General features: G+C 47.5%; 1 protein-coding gene across 4 annotated transcripts in view; it reads right to left on the bottom strand.

The window, feature by feature from the left end:
* Positions 1–22,584, bottom strand: part of chchd3a (coiled-coil-helix-coiled-coil-helix domain containing 3a) — a 61,634-nt gene that overhangs the window by 10,491 nt on the left and 28,559 nt on the right. For 2 of the 4 annotated variants that reach the window (XM_031582293.2, XM_031582295.2), the window contains exons 5-7: positions 11,222–11,236; positions 10,175–10,258; positions 4,500–4,570 (exon numbers count right to left, since the gene is read on the bottom strand). In XM_031582293.2, the coding sequence (XP_031438153.1) occupies positions 4,500–4,570; positions 10,175–10,258; positions 11,222–11,236 (170 nt within the window). The remainder of the gene's footprint in view (positions 1–4,499; positions 4,571–10,174; positions 10,259–11,221; positions 11,237–22,584) is intronic. The other 2 variants (XM_031582294.1, XM_031582296.1) reach the window with 1 other exon arrangement.

The following is a 22,584-nucleotide window of genomic DNA, read 5'->3' on the forward strand; positions in this document are numbered from 1 at the left end:
ACGGTCATGCGGATCCCTCTGAATTAGGACTCGTCGTTCTTCCTGCCTGTCGTTCCTCCTGCCTTTTGCCTTCTCTCTCTCCCTCTCTCTCTCTATCCCTCTCTCTCTCTATCCCTTTCTCTCCCACTCTCTCTCTCTGGCTGTCTGTCCGTACACCTCTGCCTGACACTGAAACCCAGAGCCCTTGGGGCCATGACATGTGCAGGGGGGTGGGAGGCTTCAGGAGTTTCAGGCAAAGGTTAGCCCTGACAGGTGGCTTAAGAGAGCAGCAGGACCCTTGTTTTGCTCACGACAGCTTAATCTCACATCTGACATAGCCTTTCAAGCACTATAAGCCGCACGTGTGTGTGTGTGTGTATTAAGGGTGGATGTACCAATGAAATCCCAAGTACTTCCATCCTCAAACACATCCATGTATTATGCGTATCGTGACAAATTCACATTCATTACAATGCTCATCATGTTAAACAGTACACCAGACACACACACACACACACACACACACACACACACACACCCCCACATGAGAGCCCCCAAACCCTTTTCTACCGTATTAGTGCAAGTACCGCAAATGGTAATTTCTTTCCAGATGCGTTATTCTGAAGCAAAGATATGGGGGCCACCGTAGATGGCCAAAACGGAAACAAATCACAGGATAAACCAACGATCAACTCAACCGGATTACAAAGGCGCGGGCCACAAGCTTTAGTTTCCCCGTTGCTCCGGCCCTTCAGAGCTGTCCCTATGTCACCGGGCCTCAGAGCGAGATCAAAGCCATAGGTGGTGACTGCGAAAACAGAGTGATGAATGTCAGACGGATCACCAAATTTAATTAACGACCCGGCACTTCAAAGAACCTCCACAGTGTGCGCCGCATTTTAAAACAAGGGAACAGGAAACCCGCCAACCCTCCTCCCGATAAAGAACATTGCCTGTAGGTTTGGACTGTAGAACGCTCATCTGTGTGTGTGTGTGTGTGTGTGCAAGTGTTTGAGTGGGAACAACTGTACCAGAATGTCAATTCAAGACAATATGCCTGTGTGAACACCTCGATTGGTATGCACCTGTGTGCTCCTGAGCTGACGGGATGTCTTTCAGACTTGAGTGCAGATTAGCAGGTGCCCACGTTTGTGTGTAGGTGGAGATGGAAGATGGAGAGAGAGAGGAGAGAGAGAGAAGAGAGAGAGAGAGCAGGACCTGGAGACCCTCAATGTGTGTAGGGATGTAATGGGGTCACACTAATGTACCGGCGTTCCGCTTGGGAGAGCTCCATCACGTCACAAAGCCTGCTGGGAATTTTGCGCCATGGCAGTGGCGAGAAAAAAACAGCTGCGCTGCCATGTACACACCCACGCAGGCACTCTTACACACACACACACACACACACACACACACACACACACACACGCCTGCACAAAAACAGAAAAACACATACACATACACACCTACCTTCCCCCCACTCAATATCACATCCACATGCACCAAACACACCCACTCACCCACTCACACACTTCTTATCTGATCCGCATCACAAACATTCCACAACCAAACACACAAGACCCTCCAACCCTAATGCAAGAACACACTTATGCATATGCAGCATCACACACACGCACACAAAGGGAAACAACCACTACAAACAAGACTCACTGTCGGCTCGCCACCACCGCGCGAGAAGACTAGAGGCGAGGCCATGAACGAGGCTGGATTATTCAATCAAATATTTGGACCACGGAGGAAATTGAGACGTACAAGGGAGGGACGGAGACGGCCAAATCTCGACTTCACAGAGTGCATTATCATATCAAACCCACATTAATTCTATCAATTATGCAGATTGTGACGACCATATTTATCTCCAGGGCAGTTTCAACTTTCAAGAAATCAAAAGACTTTGAGACAAAACAGCTCTTCTTATTACTCAGCTGAGGGCCTGATAGCATCTTATCTCCCCTCTTCTCCCTGTTAAAGTACAGCGTCAATATCCGAAGGGATGTCCAATACAGATGATATTATGATACATGCACCAAAACATGCCTTTCCCTCCATTTTTCATGACTTTCCCTCTCTCCATCCTTCCCTGCCTCCAACACACTTTCTCTCCATCCGTCCGTGTCGGACATCCTTTCGATCACTCTGACACACACACACACACTGACACACACACACACACACACACACACAACCTAATTATTCTCCAACAGGCCAGGCTTCTTTTCTGACTCTCTGGCTCCTGCTCCAACACCTGACCCTGGCTACATTTCATTAACAAACACACACACACACACGCACGCCCACCCTCCCATCTCCCACCACGACTTGTAATCCAATCACGGTCCTGCTAATGTACTCCCTTAATCCAATCAACCAATGGCAGAGCTCCCCCTTCCTCTTGCGGGTCATGTGACTTGCCGCAGCGGCACTGAGAGCGGTGTCAGGGCTAATGCCATTCTAATGCATTTCTTAATGTAATTTGGTGTGAGCAGCCCAAGCACTACTCTACTACGCCCCCCCCCCTCCTGCCCTCCCCAATCACCCCAACCCCCACCCCTCGCAAAGGTAACCCCCACAGGGTTTACCCTAATCAATTTGGAACATTTCTACAGAGACAATGATCCCGGCGTTAGCGCACAGAGAGTTGGGCTAATGACAGCCTAATGTGATTTAGTGCAGCTAGACCAGTCCTGGAACTGGACTCCCCGCCATCACACTCAGCGCCTCTCCAACCACCCCCGCCCCTCACCACCACCACCATCCAGCCCAGCCCAGCCCAGCCTGTCTCATCCACTCTTATGCATGGCTGTAGGAGGCTAATAGGTCAGATTAAAACTTATGAAGGAAGAGATGGACTCTAATTGAGGGGGTGGAGGGGGCTTACATAACATGGGAAGAGCTGTTACAAAGACATTCTGACAGCATTAAAGGCTGCTGAGAAAAGGGAGATGCCCAGAGGGCAGGAAGTAGCGAAGCCATAAAAAAGGCACTTAGATCTGGTGCCACTTTGAAGCTAATCACGCAACTTTTAAGCTAAAGTAAATACACTTTTTCAGCTAAAAATGTAGTTGCTGTCTTAATGTCGGGTCTTCAAACGTTTCTGTAAGTCAAGTTAACTGAAGGGTGGATAACCCCCATCAGATGCTGGCTCCCATGGGGGCCCCAGCCTTTAACTTAGAAGAAGCTCAGAGAAGCCCAAAGTCATGAGAACGATGAGCAGGGAGGAAGTGGAAGTAGAGGAGAAGCAGAAGAGGAGGAGTTTGTTCAAGCTTCTCAGATAGCGCAGTTACCAATCATGAGGGTGTGTGGATCTACCAACAAGGGGGCTGGGTGCACCCCCAACATCATCAACAGGTGCCAAAGCCCACTCACACTCAGGAACCCCACTTTCCCACTGGGGGAGACTTCAGCGTCTTGTCCTTTGGACGGGAGTGCCGTCTTTTCAGCACAGATGTCTGCCAACACAAGGGGGATGACTAATATCCAACATCAAACTTCATCCTCCATCTAGTTGTAACTTTTATCCATGGTAGCTCAGAGTACAGAGGAAATATTAATTTGATTAGTGCTTGTGTTTGCTCCAAGGCTCCTGAACCCATTACCCTGGGATTGCCAGCCCTGCGCTCCAACAGTGAAGCTTTAGGAGCCTCATTTCAGCAATGAGCAGAACTCACTGGAGATAATGATAATGACGGAAGACTCTCATGCTGCTCGACATAGCAGTCTCATGTAATAATAATTACGACATCAAGAAGAAGAAAAAAGAAGCGCCACACGGCTGAGGAGAAAGTGCCGGATGAGTGTGTGGCGCCGGGAGAGGGGGTGGGGGGGTTTGGAGTTGTAGAGGAGATGCAGTAGTATTCAGGAGGGAAGTGGAAATCCTCTCGCGGCGATCTCTGGCAGTCTCTGTAGGTGCCTCACGGTGAAAGCATTTCTTTGAACAGTCATCTCCTTCTTCATTAGAATAGGAGGGAGGTTGGGGGGAGATACGAGGCTGACATGCTATTTTGTGACACGGCAGGCTTCTGCTTTGCATTAGGGAGAGGAGAGAGGGAGAGAGAGAGAGAGAGAGAGGGAGAGAGAGGGAGAGAGAGAGAGGGAGAGAGAGGGAGAGAGAGAGAGGGAGAGAGAGAGAAAGGGAGAGAGATGACTGCAGACCTCCACTCGGCAGTCAGAGTGTCTCTTATCAGGGCTTCGTGGGGAACAGCATGACTGCAGGCGATTACAGGCATGCTTTGTGCTCCAGTGCTGATGCTGCAGTCTTACAGGAGACTCTACAGGCCCTCCATCACACACACACACACACACACACACACAACAAATGACATGCATACGCAAACGCAATAACTGAACACACATGCCGTTCACACACACACATTCAGTCATTACAAACACAACCGAACCCTCCCCCACCACCCCTGTCCCCTCAGAATGGAGCAGTAAAAGTCAAAAGAGATTTGTATCAGAGCGGGCTGCTGGGGACGCGCCACACTCTGTCAACTCACTTGAACTTGGCGTTCACCTCGTCGGCAGCCTTGTGGTAGTTCTCTGTGGTGACCTTATAGAACTGAGCACTCTGCAAGAGAGAGATAGAAGAGAGGAGAAAAAAAAAGTGTTAAAAAAGAGTGTGAGATGAAAGAGTAAGTAAGAGAGTGAGAGAGATACTAGAGGAGAGAGGAAGAAGAAAAGAAAGAGAGATGATGAACAGCCTTGACAGTATCAGACTGGAACCTATTCACACTTTAAAAACAAAGCAAGCCAAACTTATTCCTATTTTCTTTGTCAGCTTTAACTTTCGGCCTCTACTTTATGAGAGGAGCAGGATGCTTACGGGGCTGCTGCAGCCATTACCACAACCCCACCAACAAAACAAATCCCACTAAAACGTTATGACTGGGCACATCAATGTGATTTAGGGAAGTTGGATTTATTTGTGTGGAAATGCTTTTGATTGTGTGTGTGTGTGTGTGTGTGTGTGTTGATTGTGTGTGTGTGTGTTGATTGTGTGTGTGTGTGTGTGTGTGTGTGTTGATTGTGTGTGTGTGTGTGTTGATTGTGTGTGTTGAGTGTGTGTGTGTGTGTGTGTGTGTGTGTTGATTGTGTGTGTGCGTGTGTTGATTGTGTGTGTGCGTGTGTTGATTGTGTGTGTGTGTGTGTGTGTGTGTGTGTGTGTGTGTGTGTGTGTGTGTGTGTGTGTGTGTGTGTGTGTGTGTGTGTGTGTGTGTGTGTACTGATAATACGGCCAGTCAGTAGAAATGTCATGGATGAGGGGTTCACAAGCCTGGTTCTGATTTCCAGCTGGTCTAAATCTTGTCCTACAGCATGTGCCAGTGAGGGATCTGACTTTGATCATCTTTTAAACCCCTACACTGAACTTGGCCCACCTCCCAAAGTGCGGCAGTAAAAGAAAAGGACCTCCGATAAGGGGGGAGAAGAACGACCTGGCCGCCATGGCTATGAGCCGTACGTGCACTTTGAGCCTGGCGGGTGCTGAAGGGTCACCTCTTAAAGATGACGGGTTATGAACGCCGCTCAAGCTTGATGGCACAGCTCGTCTGCGGTCGCATCGGTGGGGATCTCATCGCTTCCATTGCACTCAAACTCACAACTTAACACAGTCCATCTCACTTTTGCATGTGGAGGGCAAAATAATTCTGAAGTTTAACATGCATATCGTAACGGTGTTAATTATCGGACGGCGTGTGTTATCGGCAAACGTTCGCGTTGTCATGTTAACCCATTATTAAACTGAGCATATCGATTGTTAATCCATTATTAAACTTAGCATTTTGATTGTTTAACAGAATGGCCGATGTTTGACACTGTCCGATAACTGACATAGCTACGCTAAGAGTGAAAAACTAAACGGAGAATCACACAAAGCCCAGGCGAGGAGGAAGGCAGTGAGGACAGAAAGGATCGAGACTAAAAGGAGAGAAGCGTCTCAGCTCACCCTACTCCATGCAAATGAGCACTGCTTCGATGTGTGCCGGCCGGCGGTGTGATGGGGTTGTTGTTGGCAGGGCAGACTGAGAGATAATGACGGGCTACATGGCAAAGTACTATGAACCAATCAGAAGTAATCAGACTTGGTGTCTGTGGTTGTGGACGGAGGGCCAGGTGCTGCTCTGATTGCAAAGGGAGTGGCCCTCATCATAGGGAAAAAAAACAGCATGGAGTGGAAAAAATAAACTGGACCAGCATTCAGATGCATGTCTACAGGGCCAGGCTTTAACTCTTATATCAATTCACTGTCTTTGAAGATAGTAGTTCAGAGACTTTCTATGATAAACAAATATGCAAGGCCTTAGCTGTGATGCAGAAAAGCACCTCTCTCCAAGTTACTTTTCGTGACTTTAATGACTTCTCCTTGGGGATGTACTTTCTCACTTTTTAGCCCCCTTCTTTTCATCTACTTATTTTTTAGGGGCTGCTACATGCCAGAGACCTCTTCCTTAATCTTCGGCTTGCGGAGGGGGGTGTCATGGCTAATGAAATAATTAGTGCTAATGCTAATCCCGTCATACAGAAAGGAGGAGACGGGCGGCTTAATGGAACCGGACGCCGCTCCCCTCGTTAGAAATGCCTCCAGATTTCTCACCATCCTCTTTTTTTCCCTCTAAAGAGTAAACCAAACAGGGATGTGCTAATCGCCTCAGTCTGTTATCTGGCACAGAACAGGGGGGTAGTGGAGGGGGGGGGGGTAGGAGGACATTAGGGACCCCTGCTGCATCAGCTATTACAGCTCCGTGGCACGGCGGCCATTAGGGCTCGAGTCGCGACTGCGGAAGACAGGCGGAGGGCTGGGCGCTCACAAATCAAACCCCTCCGCAGAAGGAGGCGAGCGGCGGCTCAAATCAACTCAGCTCCGACGACATCCATCAGAGCTTAGCAATGCGGTATTATAAAACCTGCAATCCTCTAACGAGCGCCACAGAAATGTCTAAATTTGGTTTTTGCCAAGTTCATTGTGGCCTTTACTGTATGTTTAACACCCGTTTTGGCCGGGGTTGGTTATGGCAATGATCTCTTGTCCCTCCAGGTTATACACAGTTTGGCTCCACTAACAGTTTTTTTTAACATAAGACACTGATAGTCCTAGTAGAGAAAAAGCGCCTCTCCTACTGGTATTCCTAGCATTTTGTATATTGAGCCCGCCTCTCTGGCTTAATTTCCACACTGTGGTGGGAGTGTTGACGGCCCGAAGAGCCACAGAAAGGCCTTCAGATCCACAGACTGAACTGACTGGACCAGAAAGGATCAGCTCAAAGTATGGCTTGTATGGGTTGGCCCGTTGAAAGGGGAGAAGTGCATTGTGGGACACCATTTGACTGAGCCGAGAGGTGAGGTGAGAGAGGAAAAAAAAAAAAAAAGCAGAGAACCAACAGGAGCGAGGGATATCCCATTTCTTTAGCCAAACAGAAGTGGAATTATGAAATAAGGGGGCAATATATTCTATCTTATATAAAGTTTTTGAAAAACTTCATAAAACTATAGGTTTATAAAACCATATAAACTTTATGTGATATATATATATATATATAACTCCATATAGGTTATATATATCTATAGTGTCAGGGTAATTTGGTTGGGTCAGCCAATGAGTGGACTGGAGGCTCTGGCTGCTGTCTCTGGCTGCTGATGGGCTGTCAGACTGGGGCCAGTGATAAACGAGCCAGTCAGATTGAAAGAGACGTGTAATATAGGACAGACTTTTATTCTCTCTCATTCACTCTCTCTCTCTCTTTCACTCGCTCGCTCGCTCTCTCAGTCCTTGACAAGCTACTGCCTGGAGCAAGAGGGAAAAGAAAAGCTCTCCACCCTTGTGGTGGATGGACAGATACACAAGATTTTGTTGTTGTTGGGGGGAAAAAAGGCAAAAATTGAGAACTACAAGAAGAAGGGACCATCATTAGACAAACACTATCAGTGCTCCATCTCTCTTTCTCTCCCCCAACTCTCTGTCTCTCCCTTTCTGAAACGATTCGTGCCGCAGACAGCTGCACAACGGACCGATTCGCTAAGGATCGATTCGGCATAACAAACCACTGTTGCCTGGCTCCATCCCTTGGAAAAACAAGATAAGGCACACTGTCGACATCTCCTTTCTTTCTCCATCCCTCTCCCCAACTCTTCATCTTCCTGAGAGAGAGATTTGAGAAATCCAATCCCCCCCCTTTACCTTCACCTCTTCCACAACCTTCACCATAACCTGCTAAGAGCTAATGTCACGAATATCAGGCCATTCATTTTAAACATAAGGGATCAAGGTGTTTGATTAAAAAGGGGGTTTGGGATAAATACATGTTAGAAGATGTGAACGTCTTCAGCTAAGCAAGCTATCTCATTGGCCCCTTGTGCCCACAAATCTTCATTTGTCGCAGATCCTCCACTGCTAAGTGCAAGCACGCGTTTTTGGACTGAGCACATTTATCATATTTATCATACGGATTGAGATCCATAAATCCATACGGCTGAAACGCAGTCATGTTCGCCGCATTGAAAATTCCTCCTTTTCTTTTTTTTTTTTTGGCTGCTCTCTTGAGGTGTGAAGGTGATTTGTTGACGAGGCCTTTGGATATTGAGCAGGGATCCATAGGCTGATTGATGACGGCCGGCCCGATCGATAGTGGTTATGCCAGGGAGCGTGGACACTGACTTGAGCCCCCCTGTCCTGATGGAGACGCCCCCTCAAAGTGTGTGTGTGTGTGTGTGTGTGTGTGTGTGTGTGTGTGTGTGTGTTCATGCATGTGTGCCGGAATATATGTATGCAGGTGCGTAGCCACTCTCCAGGATGACCTCCCTGTCTTTGCTTTTAAAACAATGTATGTCCATTTAGTTGAAGCTTATACTCTACATGTCACCTAAAAAATACTTTTTGATTGGTTATTACACTGTCGTCTTATCCTGACAGAAAACTGTAAATATATTACAGGCATAAAGGTGTTTATGAGCAGCAAATGGACAGGGCATGATTGCCACTTTATGAAGTTATGAAGGGTAGCATTATGACTCATATACAAGCAGCCAGTGCTGGCAACTTCTACTGTGATGAATGGGCAGATGAAAGCTTTACTGAAAAGCCTTTTTTATTCTAGCTATTCAGAGTACACATGTTGGACAAAGGCAGGCATTCTTTTGATACTTCAGTATTGAACCGTTTGAAATGTGTCTATTACAGCCCCAAAAAACATTCAGCGATTCACATGCACGGCATGTAAACTGTTTTGAAAATGAAATGCATGTTATTGTTAACAGCTTCTGTCTGTGTCCCAGCAGCAGGCTCACAGGCAGCGGAGGGCACATCTGCCCCCAATCTGCCCACCTTGGCTCCCCGACGCTCAGGCTGTCCGCAGAGATCGGCTATTTTTACCCACGCTCTCTCCCCCTCTGGAGAGTACTGCCGCCGTGTTCCCCCAGCGTGGGGGTGTCAAATCCAGGACAAATGGTTGGAGAAGAGACACCCCCCTCCCCTCCCTCCCTCACCACCCCATACCCCCTCCTGTCGACCCACCCCCCCCTCCCCCACTCTTTCCCCTCCCGACAAACCTCTCCATGTTAGCGGGCGCAACACACGAGGAGTGTCAGTTTGAGGACAAATAACACAAACAGAGTGCGTGAGAAGGGGGAAGCTGGGAGCTGTGACCCTGTGCTGTGCCGGGGGACACTCTGCCTGTCTTGGGCCCTTAGTGAAGCCCCGCGGCTGTTTGCACGATGCCGCAGCGGGGTGTCCATACCTCTGCCCCCCCCCCTCTGTCCCTTTCCCCACCCCCCGTCTCACTGAGGCCCTGACAAGTCTGTGTGCTGCCCTGCTGAAGGTGTGTTAGCGGGGCAGGGTTGGAGTGAGCAGGGAGGGTAGATCCACATTAGCATAGATATGTGCACTAGCAAGGTGAACTGCAAGGGGACTTGCAGTGCATAATATGTCATCAGATTTTTTTCCCCCCCACTGCTTATAAAGTATTCTGAGGCTCCTTTAATCTGTTGAAAGTTATACCAGTTAGCAGACATTCTAATGCAAATCACTGTCCTATTCAATAGCAAAGAACGACTCCACTTCCTTCTGGACAAAGATTACACCTCAGGCAAGACCGGTCTGAATGTGAATCTCAGAATCTCCAGCAGAGAAAGAGAACCCCCCCCCCCCCCACATGGACTGGGACATGGACACGAGTCTTACCCTCTCCTCCAGCTTGGCCACCTGCTCCCTGTAGAAGGCGTCCTGCTTCCTCAGCTCTTTGTCCCGTTCCTCCAGCTGCTTGGCCTGGGGGGAGAGACACAGACAAGGAGAGGCTGCATTAGGCTTTTAACTCACCAGCCCTCAACTTGACTGGGGGGGGTTGGGGGGGTGGGGGTAAACTCTTGACTTTGACTTCTGACAAACACACTGCAGCTCTATTGTCCCTTGTGTCGACGTGCTTTTAGTGGTGATGGTGGGATGCAGTTAATTGGATGTCTGAATGATAACAGCAGCCTTTTAAGGTTTGGTTTTCATTAAGCTCCGCAAAGACGCAAGGGAGCTGCGAAGTGGTGCCGGCCTTCAGTGGTCGGGGCGGAGTGACAGTAACTACCAGCTGCGATGCCAGATAGCGGAGGCGTTTGGGTTAGCTGTTTGCTGATCTGTTTAAGTGCCAATGGATGGGCGATGGCTACAGTGTCTGTCTCGCATGACCTCGGAGGGCTCCAAGGGCAAGTGTTCACAGCCATGTTATATCAGTGTTGTCACAGCTATCTCTCTGCTAGTATGTATGCGTTTGTGTGTGTGTGTGTGTGTGTGTGTGTGTGTGTGTGTGTGTGTGTGAGTGTGAAGGGGAGGATAACATCAGGGAATAGCACAAAGGAGAGCTTCTCTCCTCCTTATTTATGGCTCTTCCCTATCACTTGTGTCCCTCCTTTTAAACTGACCTTCGATAAAAGACTTTTAGTTACAGTCCAATGCATTCACCTTAGAGACAGTGGAGAAAAGAGAGGCCGTTTCAATGCCTCGATTTGCACCTGACAGCAAAAAAAAAAAGCGGCTTTTGAAACAATCAGCTCTGTTATGGTGAGGTTCCTTAACAGAAGACATTAAGATGAGGTTCCTTAACAGAACACATTAAGATGTAAAATGCTACACTGGTGGAACAAAAAAAAAAAAGGAATGGCAAAAAAAAAATGGATACAGCCGGGCATGCAAGCGAAGTACGGAAGGGAGAGCAAAGGAGTCTTTACTCGGTTACGTTCTTACCTTACGCTCCATCTCCTGATGCGAGAGTGCACAAAGAGAGGGAAATACAAGGAAAATCAAAAAGGGGGATTTATATATATATATATATATATACTGAGCCTCGTATTGAGAGGCTGTGGAGATGAGCTTATTGAAGAGAGCCCAATAACTTTCAATAGTTTCAACACACACACACACACACACACACACACAGCAGCAAGCAGCGGTACCGAGCAGCGGCGGCGAAACCGTGTTGATTACACATGCAGAATGTTCCGCCAGGCTGCCGTGACAACGGTGCGTGGGGTGAATGAAGTGGCCCCCGCTCGTCTCTCTTTAATCACACACACACACACACACACACAAAAAGATGAAATAGAGGGCGGTAAAGGAAAGGAGGGGAAAAAACATATTTGTGTAAAAAAAAAATCTAATTTCAATTCAATCATAGTTCTGAGCGATATCCATCTGTATTTGGATATTTGACACACCAAAGGTGTGTGTGTGTGGTGTGTGTGTGTGTGTGTGTGTGTTGAGAGCCGCTGGCTGCATGGCAATGAGGCGAAGCGGGCGCCGTGCTGCTGGCTTCACTGCTGGGAACGGCGATGCTGCACACGGGGAGAGATATTCAAGGTCACAGAGCACTGGGAGCCGAGACAGGCCCAGATGTACAACACACATCTGTCAGGGGAGCATATGTACCCATTTAAGGACACAAACACACACGTTCACACAACACCCAAAACTTATTTACACAACACACACACACACACACACACACACACACACACACTATTTGGTGGTATGTTTGCGCCAATACACACACACACACAAAACTTATTTACACAACACACACACACATTATAAGGAGGTATGTTTGCACCAATACACACACACACACACACACACACACACACACAAATGTAGTCTCAAAGAATAATAAAACCGTACCAAGCCCCCATGCACCTGTCCAGTCCACTACAGAAGGCCAGAACAAAAGCCAAGCACACGTGTAACTACAGCATGTATGTGCTGCCCTGTTGCAACATCAATCTCTCTCCACCACGCTGTGGAAAAAGGACTGGAGTAGCCACCAGTACCCAGCAACCTGCAGGGCACCAGTCAACCCCCCAGGCCTAAACACCACATAACCTGACAGCCAGCTTGCAGAGAAGGGCCAGGGTCAGACTCACTACCAGTCTCCACTGATTGATTGATCATGGTGTGTGTGTGTGTGTCCTGTCCATCAGACTGTCCGATGCCACAAAGGAGCAGGTGAACTGTGACCCTCCTGATGTGGCGCGGCTGGCAGAGTGGAGGCCAGTGGCTAGCGCCGTCTCACAACTCAATCTAATTAGAAAGACAAAATGAGGGGGACCGGAATAGAGAGGAAAGGGGAACGAGGGAGGAGGGCTGGAAAAGTCAGTTTAGAAAACAACATGTGTTCCCTCACGCGAGACTGCTCCCCGGGCCAACAATATGCCTCTAATTACTGGACAAAAGCCACGACGGCTTTACAAAAACAACAAAACACACAAACAAACACACACACACACACACACACACACCGCAGGTGCAGTCAGAGGTGTGGGTGAGGTTGAGGAGGACGGCTGGTGATCAGTCAGTGGGAGAGGGACGCGCTTCGGCCTCAGCCGGCTGGGCGACCGTGAAAATAGCGACCTTCAATGGGACTCGACCCCCACTTTCACCACACACACACACACACACACACACACACACACACACACACACACACACACACACAGCCTGGCGCAAAGAAATCACAAATGCGCTTATGAAAGCGCATCCAATGAGCAATTAAAAAGAGGAGGCACCAAACAACCATGAGTATCCTGGGACTTTTTTTTGTGTTTTTTTTACCCCCCATCCCATCTTTCTTTCCCCCGGTTCCCTTTCGCTTGCAGCTGGCTCGTACAATAGATCAGAGGGCGCATATGGGCACACTGCTGTCACTCAGTCACATGTCCTGTCAGGATTCCTTCCATTTGATTAGGCCCATTCAGCCCCCATGAAGATAATCTAATCACATTAGTCCCCCCCCACCCCAGCCTGCCCCCTCCCTCCCAAACAAAAGAGACAGACTTTTACGATGAATGATACACTTTTGTTCCTTCTAATGAAGAGAGGGGGCTGGAGAATTAGAGGGAGAGAGAGAGAGAGAGAGAGAGAAAGAGAGAGAGTGGACATGAACTACAAAGCGAGGAGAAGAGAAAGGGGCGTAGAGTGGGGACATGGGAGAGGTGATTTATCATACAAGACACACCGCAGTCACTCGAGTGACGTGACGTGAGGGGATCAGCAGATCCCCATCAAGATGAGGATGGCAGCAGCAAGGAAGGGAAAAATACATTTCCCACAGAGCCCTTCCCTTTTGTGTGTCATTCATAGACTGATAACAACCATGACCCACATTTTAATAGGGTTAGTGTAAGTTGTGGGATAAGGCACGCCTGAGAGGAACTGAGGAAGATCAACCGAGTCTGGAAAAACTTAAATTGGAGTCAATGGATTTAGGATTAACAACAATTTAGTTGTTCAGTGGCATTCTGCCCAATCAAAGTGGCAATTTCAGTAGAGCGTCTGCTGCTACAGTAAGGCTGTGATAAGCACTCATTTAACATTCTATTTTAACCACTGGAAATATACAGAAAACATGAAAACTTCCAAAGTACTGGAGCCTTTCGCCATCGAGCCTCCCTTCTTCTCTTTTCCTCTAACTGAGAAGCTGACACCCTCTCTACTTTTGAGTCTAGACTTCAAACTTTCCTCCTTATTACTCCCCATAGTTAGTGAAGGAGTTGCAAATCAGAAGTTAATAATAATTGCCAATAATCAATAATCCAATGAATCTTATATTCATTTGTATTTGTTGCTTTTAATTGGACTTAGGTTAAAGTGTGAGTGCATGTTTTCACCACCCTTCCTCTCTGTCATTTTAAAGTGTCTTTGTATTCCTTATACCCACATCCCCATGAATACAGGCCTCTGAGACATTTGCTCACAGCTTGATCTCTTAATCAACAATTTCCCCTGTGAACAAATGTTGTGAAGTTTCCCGTCCACAGAGGTAGAAGACTGATACATATTCATGGGGGGCCGGGGCTATGGGGTGACACCCCTTTATGCAAAGAAGAATACTTAAACCAGGACTGTTTCAATGTCTGACCAGAACAGACATAGGTGAATAAAGCATGTTTCTTGACTGATCATTCTCAGAGCGAGTCTCCACCAATTTTTTGATGAAAAAATAAATAAAAATGCCATCATTAGGAGCGGTGTGCAGAGGTCCAGCCCTCACTGCAGAGCCTCTTGTGGAGAGAGCTGCCTTTGCTGGCCTGCCCGTCGTAGTCGGTGTAGTCGGTGTAGTGTTCTCCAGAGCACCATCATGGTGGTGTTAAACCAGCATGCACCAGCCCTTAGTTATGCTGCCATATGCCCAGGCTGCCAAAGACCTCTCATGCGTCACACCGTACAACTTCTCTTTCCCCCTTTCTGCCATCTCTATGATGTCTGGCTACTCTACCAAATCTTTTAAAATCGTGTACTAACTTGTCCCTCTTCTCTCTCCGTACAGTAAGACTTTTGCCTCCAAACGCATTTACATACACATATAGAAGTCAATCTGTTAGAACACCCCCATACATACACATGTGTTATAACATCTACACATGTGTTATAACATTTACATACACATATAGAAGTCAATCTGTTAGAAGAACACCTCATTCCATTCTCTCATTATGTCTTCTCTCTCCACTGCAAGGTGTTGCTGTCCCCTGCCTCCTGCTGCTCCTTCCCACCCATCACATCCAAAGTTCTACAACTCATTGCCCACAATGCATCACACACATATTCAGATACCCTAGCTACCCACTGACTAGCCTAGCTACCCACTGACTAGCCTAGCTACCCACTGACTTCTGCTTATATGATCACAATCATCTGTTCATTCTATTAACAGGAACCCCACGAGTACATTATGACCCTTCAATATGTCGTATGACCATTATAACTGCATGCTGGCATTAGGAACACCCTGTATACCCACTAAGCTGTTCTACAACACATAGTTTGAAGGCTGGCTTTCTCTATTTGTATCCACTATCAATCCAAAAATGTATCATGTGATTATCATCTTATTTGTGTAATGCTGCATGTATGCTAATTCTGATGCGTGTATGAATTTATCTGCTTGCTCCGATTCTCTCTTCTCCACCCGTCTCTTCCCTGCCTTTGCCACCATCGCCTTAGTGCCTGCTCTAGGGGGTTCCGGCTCTGGGCTCTGGAAAGCGCTTTGAGACTATTTCAGTTGTTATCGGTGCTATATTAATAAATCTGAACTGAACTTCTGGGATGGAAGGCATATCAACGATTCTGAAATTCATTCGTGATGTCTGAAAGCCTTAAAAAAGAGGACTTCATGTCTGGACTGGAAATCGAAGAGTACTTTTTAATAACTACTCTGGCAAACTTTGTTGAACAACTTAACAGAAAAAATTAAATAATAAATAAAAAAAACACTCACTCTGCATACAGAAGCAGTAACAAGCATTCATTGAAGTGAAACTCCAGATAGAAATAACCCTGAAACAAAACAATAAGTGTGCCATAAGGTTCATTATCATTTTTAGGGAGAAATCTTCCCACGAACAACACACACACACACACACACACACACATTGAGGGGGGAATGACTTGAACAGCAGTGTTAGGGACCCTATGGTCAAATTAAACGGATCGTTTAGAGAAAGAGTATCTTACTGAATATCAATTAGCCGCAGCTGAATAATTAAGAGGAGAAATGTTTTTAATTAGCTGAGAGCAGCAGTTTGGCTGTGAATGGTGTGGAGAGTGGAGAGTTGGGAGGGAAGAGGCAAAAGTAAGTGTGGAATATGTGCTGTGTCAGGAGCTGCAGCAAAGCCAGCCTTTTCTTCTCCTCTCTCTCCCACCCCTTCACTCGCTTTCACACGCTCGCTCTATCTTTCTCTTGCTCTTCACCGACTTCTAAAGGTAACAGAAATGAAAGTAAAAATAGCCAGAGTTGTCAGTCCAAGAGGCTTACAGAGGGAGAGGAAAAAAGGGAGATGGAGAAAGAGAGAGTGAGCGTTACCTTACTTCAGCCCTGCAGCTCTTTCTCTTTCTCTCCCTCACACTCTTCAATTTTCGCTACAAACATTATAAAGTAGGCTGTGACACCATGTTATGCATGATAAGTCCCACTGAACTGATAACTTCTTCCCAGCGCGTCTGTCCTGACAAAGCCTTCAGACCTCGCCATCTTCCCGGTGGAGGGTCATCTGGTGACCATACGCACACACAAGGTCAAAGTTGCAGCGGCCGGCTCATCCATCACAGAGCAGCGGGGGCCGCGTTGACAAACTGACGCTGATATGCGGCGCTGTCCGGACCCCGTGCTCACAGGTCAAAGGTCAAGCCAGAGGTCAGGGCGGTAGACACTGTCCAGAGCTAATTGGCAGCAAAGCGTGGGCAGTGCGTTTGTGTAAGGGATGTGTTTATGAAAATGCATGTTTGCATTATATGTGTGTGTGTGTGTGTGTGTGTGTGTGTGTGTGTGTGTGTGTGTGTGTGTGTGTGTGTGTGTGTGTGTGCTTAGATAGTTAATGTGGAAGGATTATGGATTTGTTTTACTTCAGAGCAGTGGAGAGGACACTCTGTAAAAGTCAAGTAGTCCGACTAGTCACCCAAAAAGAAAACCGATATTGCAGAAACCTGCTGCGACATCAATCACCAGGTAATCCTTAACACTATCTGTGAGTCGGTGAGAGCTTTATGGTGAGAGCCATTTCTGCTGCTACGCCTTGATCACTCTGGCTCCAGCACACATCTCATAAACTTCTCCATGTCAGCCAGGACGAAAGGAGCCCATCAGTTGAAAGCAGCGCCTGGAGGTATAAAGTGGCAGAGCCGTAGACATTACCCATGAGCCTTTGCTGCCTTGACAGATTGGGTCACTGGGTAATTTCGAAGTCGTCAAAGGGCGCGCGTTGGAGGCAGTGGCAAGATGGAAATCCGCCCCCCTCCCACGTCTTACAGAGGTGTCCTCTATGTAGTAGGTGGAGGGTTGGGGGTAGGGGTAAACCCTGAGAAAAAAATGAACTGTCATTCCCCCAGTCAACGGGTTGATTTTCTGTAAGTATAGATCAAATTAGTGTTGATCCAGCGAGCCTGTCCTCTCCAATTAAGCCCCTGACCCAGAGATGGCAAAATAAGGAACCCTGCCCTCTGCCCCCGCACTCGCAATTCAGCGGACGCAGACGCCACGCCAACACCCGGATCAATAATCAGATAAGAAAAACACACACACAGCCTCCTCATTCTCATACATACGCACACAGTCACACACAAACACACACACTTAATTTCAAAGACCCCTTTTCATTCCCATCTACACTTTTCTCAAGACTGAAATTAAGATCCTTAACGGTCTCTTTCTCATCGTCTGTGAAGATGGCTCTTTATTCACTGCTTGCTTCACAAAAGCAGTGCGACAAAGGGAATAGCTGAAAGGGAATCTGTGATTTATCTGGGAGTTGAAGTCACATGAATACTGTTCAGGGTAAAAAAAAACAAAAAAAAGAAACATACGGCTATACGGCCTTGCTAAAGGGATCCAAAGGGAAAAAAGTAAGAGGTTGTGTAACTGTGCTGATGCATGCAGATTTCAGATGCTTTGTCTCCCCCCCCCCTCTCGCCTCACACGCAGCCTTCCCCTCGTGTGACTTTCATGTGCACGTTTATTTAGTACAGAGTTTACCCTGCTCCGTTTCTCTCTCGCACACACACACACACACACACACACACACACAAGACAGAGCCTCAGAAGCATATCACGATTCTGCAAGATTGATTAATTGACCTGATCGGCAGCCCTGGAACTAAGCGGATTGATGAATCACTTTCTCGGCACCTTCCAACACGGCAGCCTGCAGTTCTGCAGTTCTGCAGTTCCCCCCACCCCCAATCCCTCCACCCAACTCCTGCTTGGCCATTGGGGAGAGAAAACTCGGGCAAATCAAGTCATCTGTCACGTTCATCTGCAGCACGGCTCTGCGGAGGCCCTGGCCATCTATTACTGGGCTCAAGGCACCTCCTCGCCGTGCACAGGCCCTGGCAGCAGCGGACAATGGAGGCGTGCCTGAAACAAAGGGAGAGACTGCGATTCCCCGCGCCGGCAGAGGACACGGGAGCCAAACGACCTGAGGAGTGGGAGTCCGGCCATCGGAATATGAAATCCCCACACCCCCGTGGGAGAGGAGAGAGGGAAAAGAGGGGGAGTTGAGAGTGGGAAGGCGTGGAGAAAGTTGAAAGAAGAGAGATGGAGGGAAAGCACAATGCAGAGAGGTCAAGGTTACGCAGGACAGAAATGAAGAGACAATGGAGAGAAGGAGAGACCAAGCAGAGAGAGTGTGTGTGTGTGTGTGGGGGGGGGGGGGGGGTGCTGCCCTCAGGAGTGTGACACTGGGTATCATGCTGGCTCTGACAGCACATGCTCCATATGCCTGACCTGAGACTGGGATGACTTTTGGGTGGTTGGGATGAGGATGAGGATGGGGGGGGGGGGGTCATATTCATCCCCGCCAGGAGGCTAGCCAAATCCACTGGGGGTGGAGGGTGGTGGTAAGGGCTGCCCTTGGCAACTCTCCATCAAGTTCACCCTGAGTAGATCAAGGTCACCTCTGTTCGACCAGTCCTTTAGGCAAACACAAACATGCTCTCTCTCTCTCTCTCTCTCTCTCTGTCCGCCCCTCCACCTCCACCACCTCTACATGTTTCAACAACCTGATTATTCCCCTCCAGGACTCACTCCATCTCTCTCAACTAACACCACACACACACACACACACACACACACACACACACACACACACACACTCTTCCCCTCACTCCTTCACTGCCCCAGGTACTTTAACCATCTCCCTGCTTTTAGTCTGTGCAGCAGGGATGCAGTGAGCAGCAGAAGAAGCACCAGTGGAAGTGGGCCACATCTTCCTGCTAATGCCTCATGGTCTTGATAATAAGGAAAATGGATAGCAACGTAAAGAGGTGGCCTAAAATCATGTAAAACAAAGGAAGGGAGAAGGCGAGAGAGAGAGAGAGAGAGAGAGAGAGAGGGAGAGAGAGAAAGGAAGAAGAACGCAATGCGATTAACAATATATTAGATAAGGTATATAACAGTAAGAAAACCAAAAAAATGAAAAAAGATTGACTGGTAAACAAGAAAACGAAAGAGGGAGGGAGAGGTACAAAATCTATGCTACCCAAGCCAATGTTAGACTGAAACGCCTGTTGCCAGGCGGCAAGGATGAAGTTCGCCAGGCAACAGTAGCTCGGCAACTCCCACGAGACGTCTCGCTGCGCTCATTCCCCTAACCTTTGGGCCTCGACATCTTCCCAATTAAGAGAGAGCGCCTGTTGTCTCATCAAACACAGAGCAATTAGCGGAGTCGCTCTGCTCTGCGCTGGAGATTCATCTAATTGTCTTAATTAGATAACTCTCTCCACAGCCCAGTCTTTGCTGCACTTCCAACCAACACAAGGGTGCCTCATAATAATTGAGATGGCATATAGAAAGGTTTGTACGACTTGGATTAAAAATAATGATGCTTCATGGTGGTAGTGGTGGTGAGATGCTGTTGATGTGGTTAAGCTTGTGTCTTCATGTGATTTGTTGAGGAGAAATAAGTGAGAACAGAGGGCCAAGGAGGGACACTTGAAGCTTCAGTTTTGTTTTGTTGTTTTATTGAAATCCCCATATCTATGGGAGGGTTCTCCATTGCTGGTCTAAAGGATACTCTGCAAACTTGATCACACACTAACTCTACTGGGTGTATTTGAAATCCCCCATCAACAATCCTCTTCAGGGCTTTGCCCATTCCGCTAGTCCAAGCTCCCTCCAAAACAACATAATGCACCTGGTTACTCTTGTTTGCTTGGCATCTGCCTCAGTGCAATTCAATTTAACCATCCTATTTGAAAGTGCTTCCGTGCTGGCGCTGCATGTCTGAGTAACCACCCCACCCAGCCACCCACCCACCCACTCACCCCTACCGCCAACCCATCCCCTGGCAGGGCCCTACTGTTTTTTTTAAGCAGCAAATTGACTTTACAAGCACTCTGTCAGAAAGCAGCTTCCCTGACACCTGCATCCATCCATCAAACCCGGCTGGCTGTGGTCTCGGCCCCGTGCCGGCAGCCAGCCGTGCCAATTAGCTGCTGCGGGTGAGGCCGGGGCACCGGTGCCAGGCACAGGCTCGGCCAATTAGGGCCAACCTCAGACCGGTTCGGTGCTGGCAGTTCGTGATGGGCACCCATTCGCCCATCCAAGCCCCCAACTCTGGTGGACTGCGGGGAGCAGAGGGAGGTCTTGCAGACAGCACACGCAATGGCGCGGGGGTGGGGGCAGTTGTAGAAAGAGTTGTAGAAAAACACACATTGACTGTAGAAAAAGAACCTGCACAGGTCTCACAAGGTAAGTATTCCACAACATGTTTTGATGTGCACAAAAAGAAAAAACGTGACGGAAAAACACAGAGCCTCACAAAAACATATGTCATACTGGAGGACAGTCCTGAAGGACATTCTAAAGGGTCCCAGTATGAGTGACAGGGTCTCCTATTTTTCAAGGAGAGAGGACAATACAGGCCATGTTTATGAATACTGATAAGATGGGTTTCATCACCCTAGACCATTCAGTTTCTGGGTCCCAAACAAAAATTACGGCTTATTTTGAGACGGGCGGGCACTTTGTTGCTGACCCTAATTCAGTCGACAGACCTGAGCTGAATGCACATTCCCAGTACATTCCCGAAGAAAAGAGAAGAACCAGGGGAAAGAACTACCCTTTTCTTTTATTTCTTTATATAATTTTTTTTTTATAGAAAATACTCCCTTCCTCCATTTCGAAATGCTACCTACAGGTGTGTCCAATTCAAAAGCCAGAGCCAGTCATCTTTAATACCTGGGAAATTAAATTGTCGGCTATTATCAGTTTGCTCCAGTCGTCTGTATCTAAAATGTAACAGAGGTTTTTGAAGCTTGCAGATTTTGTAAGGGTTGTTTGCTACTGCTGGCACTTTAATCTGTCGCTTGGAGAGAAGGGGCCAGGGGGGGTGGGGGGAGGCAGTGGTGTGTGGATTATTTTTTTTCTTCAGAAATCTGAGGCTTAACAGAAGTACATTTCTTAAAGCCTGTCCAGCCATCAAGTAATATAAAAAAATGGCCTTCAGAGGTAAATTGACAGATTTCGCGGTACTGAGGGGAGAAACAGACTTGAGAATTAAATCAGGCATGGCAAAGAAGGGCTGGAGGAGCAGGCTGGGCTGCATGCATGATGCACCTGTGAGGGATACGCTTCCAAAACTACATTTAAACTAGGAAGAAAGTTACAACATGACTGGGACAGCAATTAGGTCTTATTGAGTTAGCGAAGGCATCCCACCTGCTGAGGTATTGCACTGGAGATGAAGACGAGGAACATTTTTATATTTCCATTCTCCATAACTGAGAAAGAGTCACATAATGTCAAACTTTAAGTGGAGGGTATTTGGGAGCTGGATGTGATGGGCAGATGTCGAGTCACTCATTATGGGAATACTAACATACCTTTTGTTGGTATCCAAAATGTCCAAATGAAAACCAAAACACTGACCACGGTCAATAAAAGCCCTTCCAAAAATATAATCATAGAATTTAGGGTTAGGGTTGGATAAACACAGCAGTCTAACTGTTCTGTATATTATAATTGTATTCATCTGTATCTCACATTCTAAGACATTCAATAATTACTGTTAAGCCATTAACCTGCACAAATGGCCATCTTCTATGGTAAGCAGGCAAGGACCAACTTGGAGGTAGGGGTAAAACAGCTGCAATCATATGCAAACATTAAATACAGGGACTGAAGCATCAACGTGCCTGTAATGGGCTCAAAGACTGGGGAACGTGGTAAAAAGCCCTTTTAAGAAGTACCCTCCTTCTTTGCAATGAGATCACATAGCAAGGCATCAAGGCGTCAAGGCTTGTGGTCTCCAGGTTCAAGATTGATGATTCCGAGTTTGATTGAAATGTCTGCCCCAGGTTTGGCCTGCTGTCTAAGAGAAATTATGTGAGCCGTGATTGATTGGATGCACCGCAACATGGCTCGGAGGCCCGGATCATTCAAAGCAGCCCACAGCTTCATTAATGACTAGACACACTCTCCTATCTAGCTTTGATGGAGGTTCTTTAACACCCAGAGGCAAGATTTAATAGGATTTAAAAAAAAAATACATGCCAGACATCTGCACTGGTCCAAAATGTTGAAACTCCGATCAAAACTGGCACACACATTTGGAAATCAAAAT

The sequence above is a fragment of the Clupea harengus genome, chromosome 16 (genome assembly GCF_900700415.2).
Source record: "Clupea harengus chromosome 16, Ch_v2.0.2, whole genome shotgun sequence".
Taxonomy (NCBI): Eukaryota; Metazoa; Chordata; class Actinopteri; order Clupeiformes; family Clupeidae; genus Clupea; species Clupea harengus.